Genomic DNA, 18,439 nt, shown 5'->3' on the forward strand with positions numbered 1-18,439 from the left:
AACATGTTTGGATGAAAACTAAACTAGGGCTAATGACCTACATTTGTGTTCACATCTTAGTAGTCTGTCTTGACCCTTATTGTCAGAAATGAACATAACCCTGTGCTTTATAAGGTCCATGGATTTATATAAAGACTAAGGGTATTACAAGCCTCCGTATGATGATATCACTGAAGGTATGGCACATGGAAGCATATTTATCATTTACAGTGATAGCAACTAACATCAGCAATAGAGGATTTTCATAACCATGACTTTTGACAGTTTCTCCCCTAAAACGCATGATATTGTCTCATGTGGACTACTACTCCTCCTACAAGTTATTTCCCCATTTCACAAAGCATATAACTTGTTCTACAGAGAAAAAGTGTTCTCTGTAAATATGAAAGATTTTCTTTAAACATAACTCCACAATTATAAGAAATTCTTCCCTGTTTTCCCTGTGTCTCTGCAAAGCTTTATACAGTATAAGTGCACTTATGCTACACCCTCAGAAGAATGTCTTTTCAGCTTAGTTTTGAATAAGAAAACAAAAACAAAAAGTTACTTGATTCAAACCAATGTGTAATAAGGGCAACAATATGCACGCAAAAAATGGTTCTCGGTGTAACCTGAAGAAATTAAATTAATCCTACTGACCTCATCAAATTCATGTATCTGCTTAGAGTGCTTTAAAATCAGTCATTTGACTAAGTTTCTTTTAAGCAGCAGAAGCATGAAAAAACTAGGAAACTTAAGATAATGTCCATATTGCACATCGAACAACTTTTATTGTAGAAATATGCTTCGACATACAGCCACACTAGTAGCTTACAGTGCAATACTTATTAAATCATAAATACTATGGCAAGTAGTACTGGCCTTGAGGTCAAAATCAGTATTATCGATTGCTGGGGGAGCCACACAGCAACCTCTGCTTCCACGTGCAGATCATAGGGCCCGGCTCAGCATCCCAGCAACAGAGCAGGGAGTGGGGCAGATCCAACAGGATCCGCACACCTCAGGAGGGTCTCAGCAGCTGTTTCTTCCGTACCCACCACTTCTTTCCCCTCAGGAATGCTTCATATCTTGGTTCCCATATGTGCAGCTATTGCTTCCTTCCATCCACCTTCTCCAAGAAAGTTTTCTGAAGTGCAGTTGTTTCAGTGGTCAAATTCACAGTGGCATCCCACAGATACTCCTACTGATGCATGCTTAGTGAGTGGGTGAGCAGGCTGGGACACGTTAAAGCAACTGTGCAGGTGACCCTGACTTTGCAATGCAGTTTCAGTCACATACTGGAAAATAATTATCTTTGTTTTCCTATTGGCTTTACTGATCTTCCTGTCAGAAAGTAAAAATTGTTTTGTCGGTTCTGTGGTCTTATTTGATTGTGATTGTATGAGAACGGGTGTGTGAAGAGAAAAGTACTGTTTGTACATGTTCACTTGTCACAGTACATAGATCAGCTTGGGAGCATTTAAAGGACAGAACTGAACTTTGAAGTAGTCTAATCAGTCCTTTAGTTACTGGAAAAACAAATGCTGAAGCTCTAAAATCAAAAAGAAAGCCGAAACCCCACCACTTTTACCCCATGAGCTGGTTGGAAATTATTTTGGGGGAGGAGGGAAGGGAGAAAAAAAAAAAAAACTTCAAATTTTATAAAAGTAAAATTGGGGGGGTAGATTTTTAATGTCAGAAAAGCAAGATCTGTAGATGTGCTCCATTGTACCAGTGTTTGAGACGTTAAAATGATGATTGGTTGGTCTTACTTATACCATATGCCTAGATCTGGTGACAGTGCTGCTAATGCTTAAGTAAATGCATAGATGCTGTACCAGGTTGGGCCTACAACCTCTGTTATTTCCTCTTTCAGGATTAAAAAGTTAGGGTTTTTTATGATTATTTAAAGTAAATTCCTGTTTAAAAGGTAGCTTTTCTTATTTTGAAGAACAGCACCTGTCAAGAAAAGACTAATTACCAAGTTCCCCCCAAAATTAAGGAATTTAATGAGAGAACTTGTCCAGAGGAGGTTCTTGAAATTGCCATCTGAAATGTTTTCCTTTCTTGCTGGTCAGTCCACTCTCATTTTCAGAGATGAGTATCTTCCTTGGAGCAAACTTATCTTTCAAGGTCAAACTAAATAAAGTATTTTGGAAAAACATCTGTTTTCAACCATCCTGTACCAATAGCCATAGTTGTCTGTAATGTATTCTTCATGAACTACTAGGGGATATGACAGCATAGAAATTTGGTGATCTAGGTAGCTTTCAGCTTTTGAGACTTGGATTTGAGTGTTTCTTTTTTTCTCTTTAATTCAAATTAGTTGGTTATGGATGCTGCTTGTGATCATCTCTTTGCTCTCTGTACAAGTTCTTATTTTAGGAGAATGAGAAGGAAAAAAAATGTAGTTTAAGTCTATTAATATGGAGTTCATATAAATTTGAGACTTGCTACAGATTGCCATCAAGGCTGATTATGTGTATACAGCATAATTTGTGTGCAAAACTTAATGTGTTGCATTTCCATGTTTAGATATTGCAAATGGCTCCAGTTCAGGAGGATACCGCCCCCCTCCCAGAACAAAAGAAGTGATCATCAATGGACAGACAGTGAAACTAAAATACTGTTTTACTTGCAAGATTTTCCGCCCACCTCGTGCCTCACATTGCAGCCTTTGTGATAACTGCGTAGGTGAGTAAAAAAAAAAAAAAAAAAAAAAAAAAAAAAAGCTATGGCATATGTTCGATTTAGTTGCTTATATGTTTTGAATACTTTCAATATTAGAGACAAAAGAAGCGTTAGTGACAAAATTACTCATGAGGTCACTTGCTGTGTTCAGCCTTTTTCCTACAAACTCTGTTAAACGTTAAGAGCTTGAGAGGAGGCAGAGGAGGAGGAGAACTTTCCAGTGCAGGGGGATTTGAGTTTTGCATGTGTCTCAGGATTGTTTCCTTCCCCAAACTAAATTGCAGACAAGGAGATACTTCTCCCTATAATTTACGACCAATTCTGCAAGGCATAGTTCAAATGGCTAGGGTTACACTCTGACCAGAACACACACCATAGGTAATTCATACCTTTGAAATGTTTTAAGACTAGGAATTTTAAAGTCAGAATCCGTATGAAATTACTGGATGAGCATGCTATTTAGAAGCTAAATAGATGATGTCAGGACCTAAGGATATTTTGTAATGATAGGGGCTTTTTCTCCTTCTGAACATCTCGTCTTTTTCATGACTGTTGCTTTGGAGGGCACGCAAGGTGATTAAGATATGCTTGGATTTAAAAGCAAACTTAAAAAAAAAAAAAAAAAAAAAAAAAAAAAAAAGAAGAACCACCAATCAAATCTGAGTAGTTTTCTAGTTAATTAGATCCCATTTAGAGTTTAGGGCAGCTGATTAGCACGCCGTTGAGCCTGGATCTTATGCATTCAAGAAAATAATGTAGCAAGATGTCTCCAGCTGAGAGATGTAATTGCAGCATTCAGCAGTGATATTTTTAGATATAAAGCAGTCACTGGAAGAATCACAGTTTCATATGTAGATGATAATCATGGAGTGAGTACGCTTACATGAGAGCGAGATGTGTAGCCTTTTGGCCTTGTGCCATCAGTTGGTATCTGTAGATGGTTCCCTCAGTAAATAAGTGTTGCTGCTGTTAGAGTTTTCTAAGTGTTGTAAAAGCTGTTGGACGTGGCAAGGAGGAATGTTTATGAATTGCAGTTGACAACTCTTCAGGAAAGTATCGTATCAAATTTGTAACCTGGATATTATAGTGGGGTGGTATTGCTCAAAAAAACTGACAACATGAAAATGCAGCTGTTGGCCAGTGCAGTAAATAAATACTATTGTCCTCATCAAGAGAATCCATCATAAATAAGAGCAACCCTCCCATGCATACCTATTTTAAGATAACGTTTTGGCTATCTTAATAAACAAACAACGACTTTCTCTACAGGTTATGTGCAATCTGTCCTTTTGATATTAAATTTTGTAGTCTAAGAAATAATTGGTGATGGAGGGGGGGAAACCAGCTTAAGACAGTTTCTATCTTCTGATTTTATCTGTATTGAAGCAACAGCTGTGAATTTGTATGAATATATATATAAGAAAAGAGGCTGAGCCAAGTGACTCATATAAGTGATAACTGTATCCAACAGGATTAGATTTTTCTACTCATAAAATAGGTGAGATGATTGCAATTTGTTCTTACACAAGATTTAAAGCTTTTTTGATTTAAAAAACATTTGATTTAAAGCTTTTTTCTTTTTTTTTTTTTTTTTAATAATTCATTTATTTGAATGAATTTCCTGTGTTTTTTCTCATCAGCTTTTATAATGAGAATTATGATAAACTGTGACTTTTCAGGGTATATTACATAGTACTCATTTCCTGTCTACGTGAAGGCATTTGTCATACAAGTGTTCACGTGGATTTAATGTAATAAGTGAAATCTATAAGTATTTGTAACCAATTTTATATGAAAAATGGATGTCAACAGAATTGGATTACTCACATACTTTGAAAGACTTAACTATGCAAGAGTGTACAGTTACTCAGAATATATGTTATGAGGTTTGCTTCCATTCTTAAGAGTCAGCATTGTCTATATGATAATGCTTTTATTTAATTTTAGTTTAACCTATCTTACAATATGTTTGAGTGTTCTTGTGTCACTATAATTTGCTCATTCCTTAATTAAACTAGTGCAAAAATACTCCTGCTTCACACATCTACGGATACTTGAGTAACTTATGTTTGCAACCCACTACCAATATGCTTACGCATTCATTTTTACCTTCTTGTTAGTTCCTGACGCTTTTGCTGCATAATAATTAACTACAGAGAGTGTGTGATAAAGGAATGGAGTCTTTCTTCAAACCAGCACTGATTACACTATAAAAAAATAACTTACTACCTTTCCCTAAAGGTGTTTTATGATACTGGACAATTTAATGCAGTATGACAGAAAGGTTCTTTCATTCAGTGTTTTCTGTTGATGCTTTTTTCCTTTAAAGAATCCTTAGAAGTGTTTTTAACATGTCAGTACCTGCAGAAACTAATTCATGTTTTTCCCCCATTATTAGTAGTACTACCTTTCCAGTAAGCCTATCCGTTACTTCTTGGCACTGGTTCTGATTTTCATTTTATCACTCATTTTTATATGTAACCATGTAGTTTGTTTACACAAAAATAATGGATTTGAAAAAACTACCTAATTAGCATTGTACTTACAGTAGCAATTTCAAACTCCTTTAGCTTTACCATGTTTTCATAGTAGTATCCAGAAAAATACGGATTTTCATACAAATGCAGTTTGTTGCATTTGTATGTAATGCCTTCAAAAATTTGGTCAGTTTCCCTCACACAAACATCATGGATGTATTCCTGACTAGTTTTTTTTTTAACTTCCATTATGAGTGGCAGCTGGAAGTTAGCCCCTTGAGGGCTTTCTGTGTACAATACATTGCTTAAAAATTATATGCAAATTTAAAATAATGTACGTATAAGCACAAGAGCTAAAGGAGAAAAAAAAAGGAATAATCTCAACTTCTCAGCTTGGGCTAGTTATTGCTGAGTTTTGACAACTGAATGTTGATGCTTTATCTGATGCTATTAAAAAGCTAATTGTTAGGTTTGCTTCTGAAATTACTTTTTCTTTATATTTATGGTCATTTCAACAGCAACTTTCTTTTTTGATAATTTTCTATAATTTTATTAATTATTAATAATTTTATTAATTATTAATTTTCTATAATTTTATTTTTATAATAAAAGCTGAACAAGAGGCAGTTGATTGTTTCCAAACTATTTCCCCAAGTATAGTATGGAATGACTAAGCAAAACCAGTGCCTGATGATTAGCCAAGCAGTAAATCAACTTAGTCCAAAAACTAGATGTCTAAAGCTTTCTTTGTATTCACATGCCACAGTTTTGCCTATCAAGCAAAGTAACTGGCTTAGACCAAGGCAAAAATCCAGTATGTTAGAAGACAAGGACCACCATTTATATTCCTAAAAGAGAATTTGTCCTTATTTATTTATTCCTTAAAAAAAAAAAAGTATATCATATATTTGTGTGTGATTCATGGATAAAGATAGCTTCTCTTGTCAGGTTCCACTGTGTTTCTTTCAACGCAAGTGACTTTTTCCAGAAATGATTGAAAGCTCAAAGTTTTGAAGATGGCCTCTCTTTGAAATGTTTTCCTTAGGATTACTAAGAAATCAGTTTGATTTTTCAGAGATCCATTATGAGCATGAGAATGGCATGCTAAGCTAGACCAAAGGTTTCAGTTGGTGCAGCAGCCTGTTTCCTGCCATGGCCAGAGTGGATCCCCAGGGAAGAAGAGAAGAGGGCAAGCATGCAGTGATACTTCCTGCAGAATATTCTCACGCTTTCAGAAATTTTCAAAATAGGCTTTCTTGAGCATTTGAGGGTTAACACTTTGTTTTCCGTAGTTCTTGATGGATTTGAGGTATCCCTCTTCAAAAATCCTATCAATGGTTCTGTTTTCTGTAGGAAATAGGATTCTTCTCACTTGTAAGTTTGGTTGCTTTTCTAAAGATCCTAAACATGAAAACAAGTGTCAAGATTTTATTAGGCTGGCAGCGATCTGGGTTGTTTTTTCCAGTTTTTATGTTCTTACAGTTGAAGAAATTGGGTGTTATGTAAAGACTTAAAGGTGAGTCTAGAAAATCTAAGTCTTTGAGCTTAGTTTCTTTTCTTTTTTGATTCCTTTAACCATATATTATACAGTTAGCAAAAAGTATTAATTATTTTATATCCAACTGTAAAATTATGTATGCTACTTTCTGGGGGTGTTGATGAAAAGGAAATATTGTTTTATTAGCTTGGGTTTCTCTTAGAAGCTAGATATTACAGTGGGGAGCATGCCAGGAAAAAAAAGAAGCTAGATCCTTGGGAGAAGGGAGAAACAAAGTCAAACTTTTTTTACTGGAGGTCAAAATATAATAAAACTGCTGGTCCTTTGATAATCAAAACCATATTTGAATATATGAGGATATACGTCAATGGTAAATTATCCTTTTTAACCCAATCTTGGAAAGCTAAAAGTGAGTTGTATTACTAAGGTCCTTAAACATACAAAGGAGTATTTGATTAAAAACTAGTAAAATATAGTACAGGTTGGTCTAGGACATTGAGGATATTTTAGTGGTTTTGTTGATCAGAATCAATGAGCTGTTGAGGAAGACAAAGCAGTGGATTACATAAGCAAGAGCAAATGGTTTCTGTGTAAAAAACAAAACATGAAAACATGCTATATTAGAAGCAGATAGACACCCCCTTTCTGGTTAAATCATCACTTCCCTAAAGCATTTTGACTAGGCAGTTGTAGCTATAATCTTGTTTCTGATCCTGGCTGGATTACATAGATGTATTGTTTTGAAAATACTGTGTGTCATGTACAGAGCAGTATGCCAAACAGCAGATTCTGGATAAAAATCACTGTTCTAAAAAATAGCTTCCATAGTCAAGCATCAATGTTGTAATTTTTTTTTTTTTCTTAAGATGGGGAATTATTGATTAAAATGTACATAACATCTAACATGTGATGCAAGATGTAGACAGAATTACCAGTGGGGTCTGGGAGCAGCTCTTCCCAGACATCGTTCCAGACACCACCATGCCTGGAAAACACTAGTTTCTTCAAAAGCAGGCTGAGGGGTAGTATTGTAAGGTTTTGTTTTTTTATAACACTGACGCTGTGTCTGTGAGTAATTTGCCCAAGCTTTCCTGGTCCTTTATAACCAATGTACATTCACTTGATGTCAGGGCTTCATTTTGCTTGGGTTTAATTCCATTCTGTAGCACTCTTCCTTCATTCCCTTATTATCTCTCCTTTTGCTGTCAAAGCCTTTTCATGACCTTTGCCTATTTCTTTTCTTACATTTCCTGGGTTTAGATAAAGCTATGAAGTACTGCTATGAAAAAGAGTGTAATTTTCACTTCATTATGGGGCCTGATTTTTTGAATCCGTTAAGCCTTAGCTCCAGGTCTTGAAAAGTGACTCTTTAGCTCAGCTGTTAAAACTACAAGGCTTCTATGTCCTTTTTTCCTTTTTCTCCCTCTCTTTAGTTTTCTCTCCAGTTTTCACAGGTGAGAATTGAGTTTGTCTCTTTTTGTTGAAGGTGTGCTACCGTTTTGGGGCACCGAAGAGGCTGCCAGATGGAGCACACAGCAGCATTTCCAGACATTGTATATTATTTGTTTATGAGTGTGCCATCTATATACCAGATGTAATTTCGAGTTCAGGGAGCATGGTATGTGTGTCAAAGAGATTGTTTTATTTATTTTAAGTTTAGGCCAAAGCACTGGGCAGAAAGTCTCTTTAAAACCAGGGGATGGTGTCTAAGGTTACTTTAGAGAAATATATTATAGCTAAGGTGTTAGTCTGCATATGGACAAAAGAGCAGAGATTATCAAAATCCCTGAGTATGTGAATGATGCTGTAAATCTCAGAAGTCAGAGTAGAGACTTCTGAGAGGGGGGAAAAAAAAAAGAGAGAGAGAGAGAGATCTAGGAGAAAATACAAAAGAATATTATTAAAACTGAAATAAATAACCAATATTTACATTGGTGCAATAACATGTTAAAAGATGGTTAAGGAATTAGAAGGCAATGGTAGAAATGTGTAATTAAAAAAAAATGCTTTACAGTAGAATAAAAGAGGAATAAAGCCATGAACTTTGTAGAGGTTGATGCATGGATACCGCACTTACCTTAGGAATGAGTTGGGTTTTTTTTGAGCTCTCCTACTTCATGATTTGTGTGTGTCTGGCAATTTTATGGCTCCTAATTTGTTATATTTATGTGTAACTTAGCATATTTACAAAAGCATGTATACAAGGAGAAGATGGTTAAGCAGCGAGGTCCTTTGCTGTGCACTCTTATTCTGAACTGCTGCTGCTGACTTTGAAAATGTCACCATTAGTGTGCTTGCAGTCAACAGGATTTATTGTTAATTAGTCAACATTGATTATTGGAGGTAACAGTGAAGTGAGCTATGTGACAGTATAGTTTAATTACTATGAGCATGCTAAGGCAATGTTTGGATGTTTTCCTAATAAATCGTTATTTTTTATTAACAAAATTAAGCATGTTTATTTTCTTTTTGTGAGTAACATTAGTCTGCCACTATTGAAGTTGATTAGAGTGGAAAAACTTGGCATTGCAAATGATTTTCTTAAATGTCCACCCAAATAGCTTAGATTTCTGGGGTAGTGCTTACACAGTTGTAAAATGTGCTGAGTATCCCTTGCATTTGCATTTCTGAATGACTTTTTGGTATAAATATCCATGCACATTATTAATTTATTTAATTAATTAAGGAGGCCTATTTTCCACAATGTTACGTTGCTGTTTCACTTTGTAGAGATCAGTCTAGTGTCTAGAAGGTAATCTGGAGTAAACCTTTGGTGTGTATCTCCTTAGTGTAAACTTGAGGCCTGGAGGTTCCCTCTGTTCCATTTTGCTTTCTTGGGGTGTTTTGATTGGGGATCAGAATACAAAAGTACTAAAGCTTGGTGGTTTAAGGGACCTATTGTGCGTTGTCCCTAACAGATGTTCTAAAATAACATCAGCGTGCATATGAATGTAACTTGCAATCAGTCTTCTGTTATTCACTTCAGTTGAAATTGGATTAGAAATTTATGTTGAAGTAACAGCAAAGGCATTGTTAGGAGAATGACGGTCTCACAGGTGAATGTTGTACATATTAAGTGATGCAAAATGCTGTTACCAGTTGATGGTAGGTCCCATCAGTCTTTTTAATAAGAATAATTTTCTTATGAGTAAGGACTTTTAAGTCAATGGAACGAAACAGCTGATCTAAGGATAGTTTTTATGAATATATGTATCTTGTATCCATTCTATGAAGAATGGATACAAGACTTTTTATTAGCTATGTTAAACTGACTGTAAAGGCTTTAATGCCATGGTTGTATTTGTTTTTGTGCATGTGTACATGATTCAGGCTGCTGGGATTGGATTACTGTATCTTAGAAGGAAAAACACTTTTTGTAATTAAAAAAAAAAACAAAACTAATTTGTGTTCGTTAGCATTTCAAGAGCAACCAAATTCTGAAAATAGCCTTTGTCATACAAAGTCAAGAAGCATAAATAGATGTGGTCATATCATGACATCACAGTTCTACAAAGAGCTGTAATTGTCATTATAATAAATATGTGCAGATGTGTTGGTAGCCCTGTATAATTGCTCAGTGTGCATCCAGAACAAAGGATCTTGTGGTCCTATCTTGTCCTGCTACTATCAAAAGTAATTTCAATTAGAGCTCTCTTGGTTACTAGAGTTGGAATGTGAGTTTGACTGTCACAAAATTTGAATAGCAGGCTGTTGACCCTTCCCCATCCTAGTGTGCATGTTTTCATGTGCTAAACAAAGCACAGTAAACATTCAGTGAATGACTAAGGTTTGTGTCTTTGCTATGCAATGCTTTAATTTAATGAGATGGGGGAATTGCCAAGTGAATTCTGACCTGTGCTCACTGGAATCTGCAATTTAATGTGACCTGGGTGGTTTTGTACCTGTAGACCTTTTGTCTTCCTTAGACCTGCCTTCACATTAAGCTTTGGAAAACATATTTTGGTGTGCAGGGATCCAGTCGAGCAAAGGCAAAAGGAAGCAGTTCATAAATAATAAATGTTTCTGAAATCACAATGCATCCAGACAACAAAAGCTGTAAGCTGAAGGACTAGGCTGGCTTGTAAAATTTCTGTGTAAAAACACCTTTTTTGTTCTTGGTAAGTTAGAAAGCTTTTATTGAGTGCTTTGAAAGAAGGAAGAAAGCTTTAGAGTCATTTTGTACATGGTTTCCTGGAGCTCAGGGATTGAAAAGTGGAAGCTGAGCATTTAAGGACTTAAGGAGTCTCCATGCTGTGCTGTGGAAAAGCAGAGGCTTGGCTCTTTGCTTCTGAGCATCAATGAACAAGCTTCCATGTGGCTTCTGAAGGAAATGCACTGTGTCAATAAGGCCCAAGTGCTCCACTGCTTATTAAAATGGGAGATGTTTTCATTTTTGGTTTTATCTGTGATATTCAGCAGTTAACGTTTCTTAAGCAAGTTATCAGATCTAAATATTTCAGAAAAGTTAAAAAGCGAGAGAAATGTCTAAAGCAGGATGTAAGTTGTGTGTTCTTCTACGTGGTCCAAATCCCATATATCACTGGATGAGTTTCAATGAGACCACTGGGTCATACCAGCAGCTCACCACTTCTAGGGCAACATCATCTGAACTTCCTCCTTTTTTCCCCTTCTCATGTGATTCTGGCCTTTGTGCTCATTCATACAGCCCTTAGTAACACAGCCACTGGTAAGCCAGCTTTACTCACTGAGCAACCAACAAAATAATTTCCTTTTTTTCTTTCCTGCCAGTTGGGTGAACTGAGCTGACTCAGCAGCAGCTTAGACAATGAAAGAAGGAAGTGGGATGAGGTGACGGGAAGGGCAGCACGGGACCACCTCTTTCACTGCTACTGAGCTTTTAGGTTGGCTCAGTGAGCCTGTGAGGCCTCACACTTGGGCTTTAGTTACAAAGGTGCTGGTTAGCCTAAGTCGTTAGCCAAATTCCGAGTTAGATCACTTGGGACAAACTGGTAAAATAAAGTCACTGTTGGAGGTTTGCTGACATCTCGTGAGGTTTCTTACGTCTTTCATTTTCTGTGGTCTTTACACCAGCACTTCTAGTCTCCATTTACCTGCCTCCCTTTTACACCTTATAAACTGTTCACATATTTTTTCAGTCTCTTCTGTTTATATCTACTTTTGTTCTCAGACACTGAAAAATTCATTAAAACTGAATTTCTCCTGCAATCCTGGCAAGTGTTAACCAGTGGTAAGGTTGATGTTAGAGCTGAGCTGAATTAACACTGAGCTGCTTCAGAAAGGGTCACCCCTTCCCTGACAGTGTCTTCGTTCTTCTTCACTTGTGTCAGCTTCAGTGTTTGATACTGTGTGATGAGCTGGTTTGGGGAGCTAAGCGACAGAAAATTAATGCTAGTTTTAATATAGTCTAATGCTGTGAACCAGCCCCCAATAGGGTAAACATACACCAGCCTTGGTCTGTGGAAGGAGAACCACGAACACACAGACAAGAGGTAGTTCACAGGATTTCCAGAAGAGGAGAAGCAAGAATGTCTTTTTCAGTAGTTCTCTATTAGGTTATTATGGCTGTAACACCATACCACATCCTGAAGCAGATACCTGGCTTATTCACTTAAAATTGAGTGCATGACGATGATCTGTCAAAGCTGCTTTGTTCCTGAGATGCTTCGATAGACAGACTCCAGACCTTATAGCTTCCTTCTTTCGTCATTAACAGTTCTAATATACTTTCTATTAACAAGAGCTTGTATTAGCAGTATTTTGTAATTTTTTTTCATTTGTAAATGAAAAAAATTGTATTTTTTTTTTCATTTGCTGCAAACATTTTTACATTAAGTTTGGCATAAGTATATAAATACAGCAACTATGCCAGGATACCCTATAAAATCAAGCCAAAACCACAACCATCACCTCCAAACAGTCCATGATTCTTCATAATATGAATCAGTTGTATTTCTATTTGCCCTGCATTTTTGGTTCACAAGGGCCAGAATTCACAGCTTCTCTCAGCATTGTTGTTTATCTCATTTCTCTATAAAGGTGAATCTTAATTTTTGTTACCAGAATTGTCCAGACCAAAGGCAAAAGCTTCCTTTTCCAAATTGTTGTTTGTTCAGTTTGCAGGCTTCTGGAAGGGAACTTGATGATACTTTATTTCTTCATTGATACTTATTAAGTTAGTTCTTTTTGCAAGGAAGAAGAAAGAGCTCTAGTCTTAAGAGAGTTTATATTTCTCAACAGTGGTAGGAGTTTCTGCTTAGTATGTGTCTGCTCATTTTGCCAGGATTGGCTGTTTTCTAATCCCTTGCTATTTAAGATACTATTTTGTGGCATTATACCATAAATGTCACATCCCTTTGTGTTTTATGACTGTCTGGGAAAAATGAGGCCTGGTTTATTCAGAACTCACATAAATCCTCTAGTACTTCTCTTGCTTTGTTAGACTTGTTTCACATTTAGCACTATAGTGATGTTTTTCTCAGCTAGCCTTTTCTGTCCACTTCTGCTTTATAAATATACTAGGTAGTTATTTGGTAGTTACTTGGCTCCACAATTTGAACAAGGTATTTACTGAGCAATCAGAGCTTTCAGCCTACCAAAAACATCTGAAGACAGAAATAGAGAGGAGAGGCGAGTAAGTTAAAATACAGTCTCTATTAAGAAGTATATGTTTATGTGTATGCACCTGCATATGAGTGTGTGTATTTGCATGTGTGTGTTTGTATGTGTGCATTTATCTGCATCCATCAAACATATACATATATTTAAATATTATTTCACAGCTAGAAACTGAGCTTTCTGTCAGTAGAATTTGTTGATTCCTACTGTGTGAGCATAGAAGAGAATTAATGTGTATGTATGGAATTCATTTTCCAAAGACATGTCATGATTTATTTTTTTATTTTATTTTTCCTGAAGCATTAGGGTGCAAAAGTACCCTGGGATTATACTTTATAGAAGGCTCTGTAACTGTATTTTTCTTTATGGTATTACTTGCTCATGTTTTATAGTAGGTACCCATTAAATGAAGTAAAGTGTTTATCAGACAATAAGGACTCATTCAGAAGCAAAATGTAAAAATCAGCACTATTGAAATACAGTGGCTACTTATTTTGGAAATACCAGTGTATTCCACTGAATAAATTGCCAACTCATTTAGATATTGGAGGTATTTAATTCTTGGTATTCTTATAAGTCTCTCTAAATCAAAGTGTTTCTGAAGCCTTATACTAAGTAAGTTCAGCAACTTCACCTTGAATAGCCCCACTGGAATTTGAAACAGATTTATGGCAGAAACATGTGGTCCAAACATCTGTTACACAAAACCATTAAAAAACCCGAAAGTCTGGTGAACTCAGAAATCTGTTGTGCCTGTTGTTTTCATTTCTTTTTTTTTTCTAAATGGAGATAATCCTAAATACATCCTTCAAGGAAAACCTCCCATGTAGGTCTTTAACATAAAGCCATAGTTAAAATAAACTGGTGTGTTTGAACAGATGTGCCTTTTTAACATAGAGCTTAAGGACTTCAAATTTAGAGCTTGCCTTTCCTGTGCAATTACAAATAGTTTGATATTGTACGTCAATGGAAGCATAAAAGTCATAGAAAACAAAACAGGGCTTGGATGAGGATCAGAGGGTGAGAGTCAGTCAGCATGAGAGCATCTGTCATGTGTTATGATCTTGGATTTGATTAGAAATTTAAAATTCTGACATTATGGCAGTGTAATCTCTCCAGTTACGAAAAGCCCTTTTGTTTCCTGACAATCGCTCCATTTTCATTACCCAGAGTTTTGGGACGAGGAGGTTCCCGGCTGCCTGGAGCTGCAGGGCTCACTGGTCCCGCTGCTGTTTTCCAGCACTGGTGTTTGGGACGCTCGATGCTGAACTCCTGTCCTCATTAACCTCTCAGTGAAATAAAGGGAAAGGGTTTGGCTTAGTAAAGAAAAGTATAAGCAAATTTTAGAAGGCTGCCTAAATCTTAATGCTTGAAAAATGGTTTGTGTGAATGGTTTTACTGTTCTAAACTGCTATAAGGCAGTGTCAACTCTGAGTTGAAAAATAAGTGGTCTGGAATGGAAAATACTTGGAGTAAAACGGTAAAAATAAAAGTGGGAGGTGTGAATATTTCATGCGCCATAATTAATGGATAGGGGATGGTAGTGGGCACTAAAGTCAGGTGTCATCGTGACAGATATAAATACGAAAACTAATTCTGAGTAGGAGAGTCACTGGAAGAAAATATCCTTGCTTTGAAAAAAATGCAGTTGAGTTGGTACTGTTCTGTGTAACAGTGGATAAATATAAGCTTTTTGGTCTGACTGCACAATTTATCATAATAATGCTGCAAGTTCAATGGGAGCTCACCTCATACTTTAATTTATTTAAGAGCTTTAAGGTTTCATTACAATATTCCTTTTTCTTTTCTTTTTCCCTTCTAAATAAGAATTTCTCTGGGGCTAGCTGCAAATGCCAATTAAATCGTGAGTTTTAATAAAGTATTCAGAGAGCTTTTTTCCAAGTAAACAGCATTTTATTAATTGTTTTCCATTTTTTTCTTCTGCCTCTCATTTCAGAACGGTTTGATCACCACTGTCCCTGGGTAGGCAACTGTGTGGGGAAAAGAAACTACAGATTTTTTTATATGTTTATTTTATCTCTGTCCTTTCTGACAGTCTTTATATTTGCATTCGTTATCACCCACGTCATCCTTCGTAAGTATGCTGGTGAAATCAGATTACGTATGTAGCCATTTACTTGAGTTTTTTACTTTTAAGTTAATCTTTTGATCATTCAGGGTTTGTTTATTTATTTATTTATTTGCCTTTTCTCTGAAGCTTCACAACCCCCAGTGACTCCCACTCTGGTCTGTAGCAGACCCTGGTCATGGTAGTCATTGATCTAGCATTGACTTTACCTTAATAGAGTGTTAATTTTTTGATCTTTTTTGTCCTTTTATAGGCAGTTTATTGGAAAAGCAGCACATATACTGCATGTCTAAGTATACAGTTAGCATCATTTTCCCAAGGAACTTTTTTTTTTAAGATTAAGTATAGATCAGTTGTCATCCAAACAAAAAGATAAACTATAAGAAACTAGTTTTGACCTATTTTATACTTTTTTGTTCACTGTTCAGTTTTACATCTTTCTCTACCCTATTTTTAACATGTTACTTTCATTTGCATGACATTCTGAGAATGACCAATTTATAATGGAGTGAATCAGATAAGCTATAGGTAGATTAATATTCATGAGTTTGAGATTGATCTTTATTTGTATTCTGAATTTGGTTTAAAGAAGATATTTCCCAGACTTTTGGGTGTTCATTTTTGTTATTTTGTTTTTTGTTGTTTTAACACGTAACAAATTGTGTTAGCTCCTGTATGATGACGATCTGATTTGTGGTAATAGGTTATGAATGGTCATAAAAAGAAGTCCTTTTGTATATAGTAGGGGGTTTTAATCCATTTTTATTAGGACACATCAAAATATTTCACTAATTATATAGGATACTGCCTTGAACAGTATTTCTTCAGTCATTTTGGAAATGTGATCTTTTCATTTCTTTCTATTCTTTGTTACAATGGAAACCTGATACAAATAATAATTCTAGTTTATAACACATTTATAGAGCTAACTTGATAATGGCAATATTTAGAGAATGCTGAATATTTAGAGAATACTGAAAAATATGCCAGATTATGTGTAATGTCCTAAATAACTTATGCTGTGAAGGGATGAAAGTTTATATTTGAAAAACACAACTACTACTCTTGTTTGTGCCTCACAAAAGAAGGACAAAAGTACACAAAAAGTGGCTGTCACACAGTTCAGAAATGTAGCACTAGAGCTAGGGGCAGTGATTTTGGGGAGTCTGGATCAGCAAGTTGTTCTCACTGCCAGATAAGGCCTTTCTAATGTTAGTTTAAAGAGAAGACAAAAAACTACCCTATTGTTTAAAAGGGAAAAGTAACTACTGGAAAGAGAACACTTTCCGTTAATAATCAAAATTTATTTGGGCATACATGTGTTTGCATACCTTTTACAGTTAAGGCATCAGCATGTTTTTTATCACCTTACTTTGCTAAAATTCACCAGTTGAAAACAATTGGTCTGACGATATAAAGCTACTTTTGAAGCTAACCTACCTTCATTTCACAAAAACTACAATTTTTTTTTTGCAGTTTTCAGCATAAGAATTAGCAATATTATGCCAATATCTCATATTTTGTATGTCATGTTGATTTATCTAGTGGATTTTTACTTCACAGCATCCATATCTAATTTTAAGTGTGAATTAGACAAAGATCAGAGAGATTAATTTTGCCTCTGTGGCTGAGAAGAACTTTAGCTTTGTATAGTTGTTAGAGGTAACATACAGTAAATGTTAAATGCAAACATGTCTATCAGTTGTAAAACATTCGTACTATGGAGGTTTATCTACCTTGGATGAGACAGAAAAAAGGCCCTAATTCTAAAGACTGTATGGTCCTCAAAGGCAATGGGAGCAGGTATAAACTGTGAGTAGTTTCTTGATGTTTACTACAGCTGAGCTTCAAGTTCAGCATTCAAATTTATCTAATATATTCTTGACTGTGTCAAAAAAGTATTCAGCACGTATTGGGCAGAATGCCTTTGGAGAATATCCTTTTGAGAAGGGACTGAGGGATGTTTCCAAGCAACTTGAAGGCATTTGTGTGTGTGTTGTTTTTTTTTTTAATCTTTTATAGTTCATCCTAATAGAGAAGTTCCTTCTCTGACCTTGTTGATTACATAGGAAACCTATTTTATTTTAAATATCTCTTGATATAGACAAGTTGTTGAAATCTGTTTAATTTTTTTATAAGTCTTCCATGCTGCCACTTTAATAATTTTTTTTGGTAAACCCATGTGGTAATGAGATATGAGATGCAGCAAACTTATTATTTTCTGTGGCCTTATTTTCAAGACATCCCTTGGATATTTGCCCTTTCCAGGATTAACAATCTTTGCACATAGTGTTATTAAAGATAATAAATAGACTTTGTAAGTCAGCTAATTGAAAGGTATTTACTTGCAAGAGATTTTCTTCCATCTCCCCAAGCTTAAAACATTTTCAATGCTAGTATGTCTTCAGTTTTTCATCTTTGTTTGAGGTATCAGTACTTCAGCTCTATGCTGGGGTGAGGGAACTTCCCCTTCTGATACACTGGGAACTGCTTGTAAGAGTGTGACCAGCAGTAGGGAATAGAGATCACAATTACCTGCTGCCATTGCCATTAAGGATCCTGAAAATAGTAAGAAGGTAGGGGAAAGTTCCACTAATCTTGTGCCATGAGGCTAAGACCAAGTTATGAGAGTCTGAAAAGACTCAAAATACAAGGTAAGTAACGTTCCCTTTTTAATGATAAATAGTAAAATTGACTGCACAGGTCAGATATCAGGATATACACACTTTTCTCTTTTGTTTGAAAGGCATCTTGATTAATCAGGATTCTTCTCTCCCCAGACAAACCTTCAGATGGATTTAGCTAAGGGGAAATGGTTTCAACTTGATGCATTTATATAATTTTAATTGCATAGTAAAATGCAACAAGTATGAGTCTTATGTGACACTGAGTCAATTTCTACAAATTCACTTGCCGCATATATATATCAGCCAGCAGTCAAATTGCCCTTTTTGATAAATATCTCATGGTTGTGGAACTGAACTCTCCATCTCCAGATCATTGGAGCATGCTCTTCTGGAGTTCTTTTCAGCTGCTAGATATCTTTTATTTTCCAGAGGCAATTAGCAGCTACTAACGGAGGGGAGGAAATAAAAGAAACTTCTACAC

General features: G+C 35.7%; 1 protein-coding gene across 4 annotated transcripts in view; it reads left to right on the plus strand.

The window, feature by feature from the left end:
- Positions 1-18,439, plus strand: part of ZDHHC14 (zDHHC palmitoyltransferase 14) — a 109,055-nt gene that overhangs the window by 69,990 nt on the left and 20,626 nt on the right. For all 4 annotated transcript variants that reach the window (XM_082756596.1, XM_082756598.1, XM_082756597.1 and 1 more), the window contains exons 3-4: positions 2,515-2,673; positions 15,200-15,337. In XM_082756596.1, coding sequence (XP_082612722.1) covers positions 2,515-2,673; positions 15,200-15,337 — 297 coding nt within the window. The remainder of the gene's footprint in view (positions 1-2,514; positions 2,674-15,199; positions 15,338-18,439) is intronic.

Source organism: Aythya marila, assembly GCF_965140915.1.
Source record: "Aythya marila genome assembly, chromosome: 3".
NCBI classification, from domain to species: Eukaryota; Metazoa; Chordata; class Aves; order Anseriformes; family Anatidae; genus Aythya; species Aythya marila.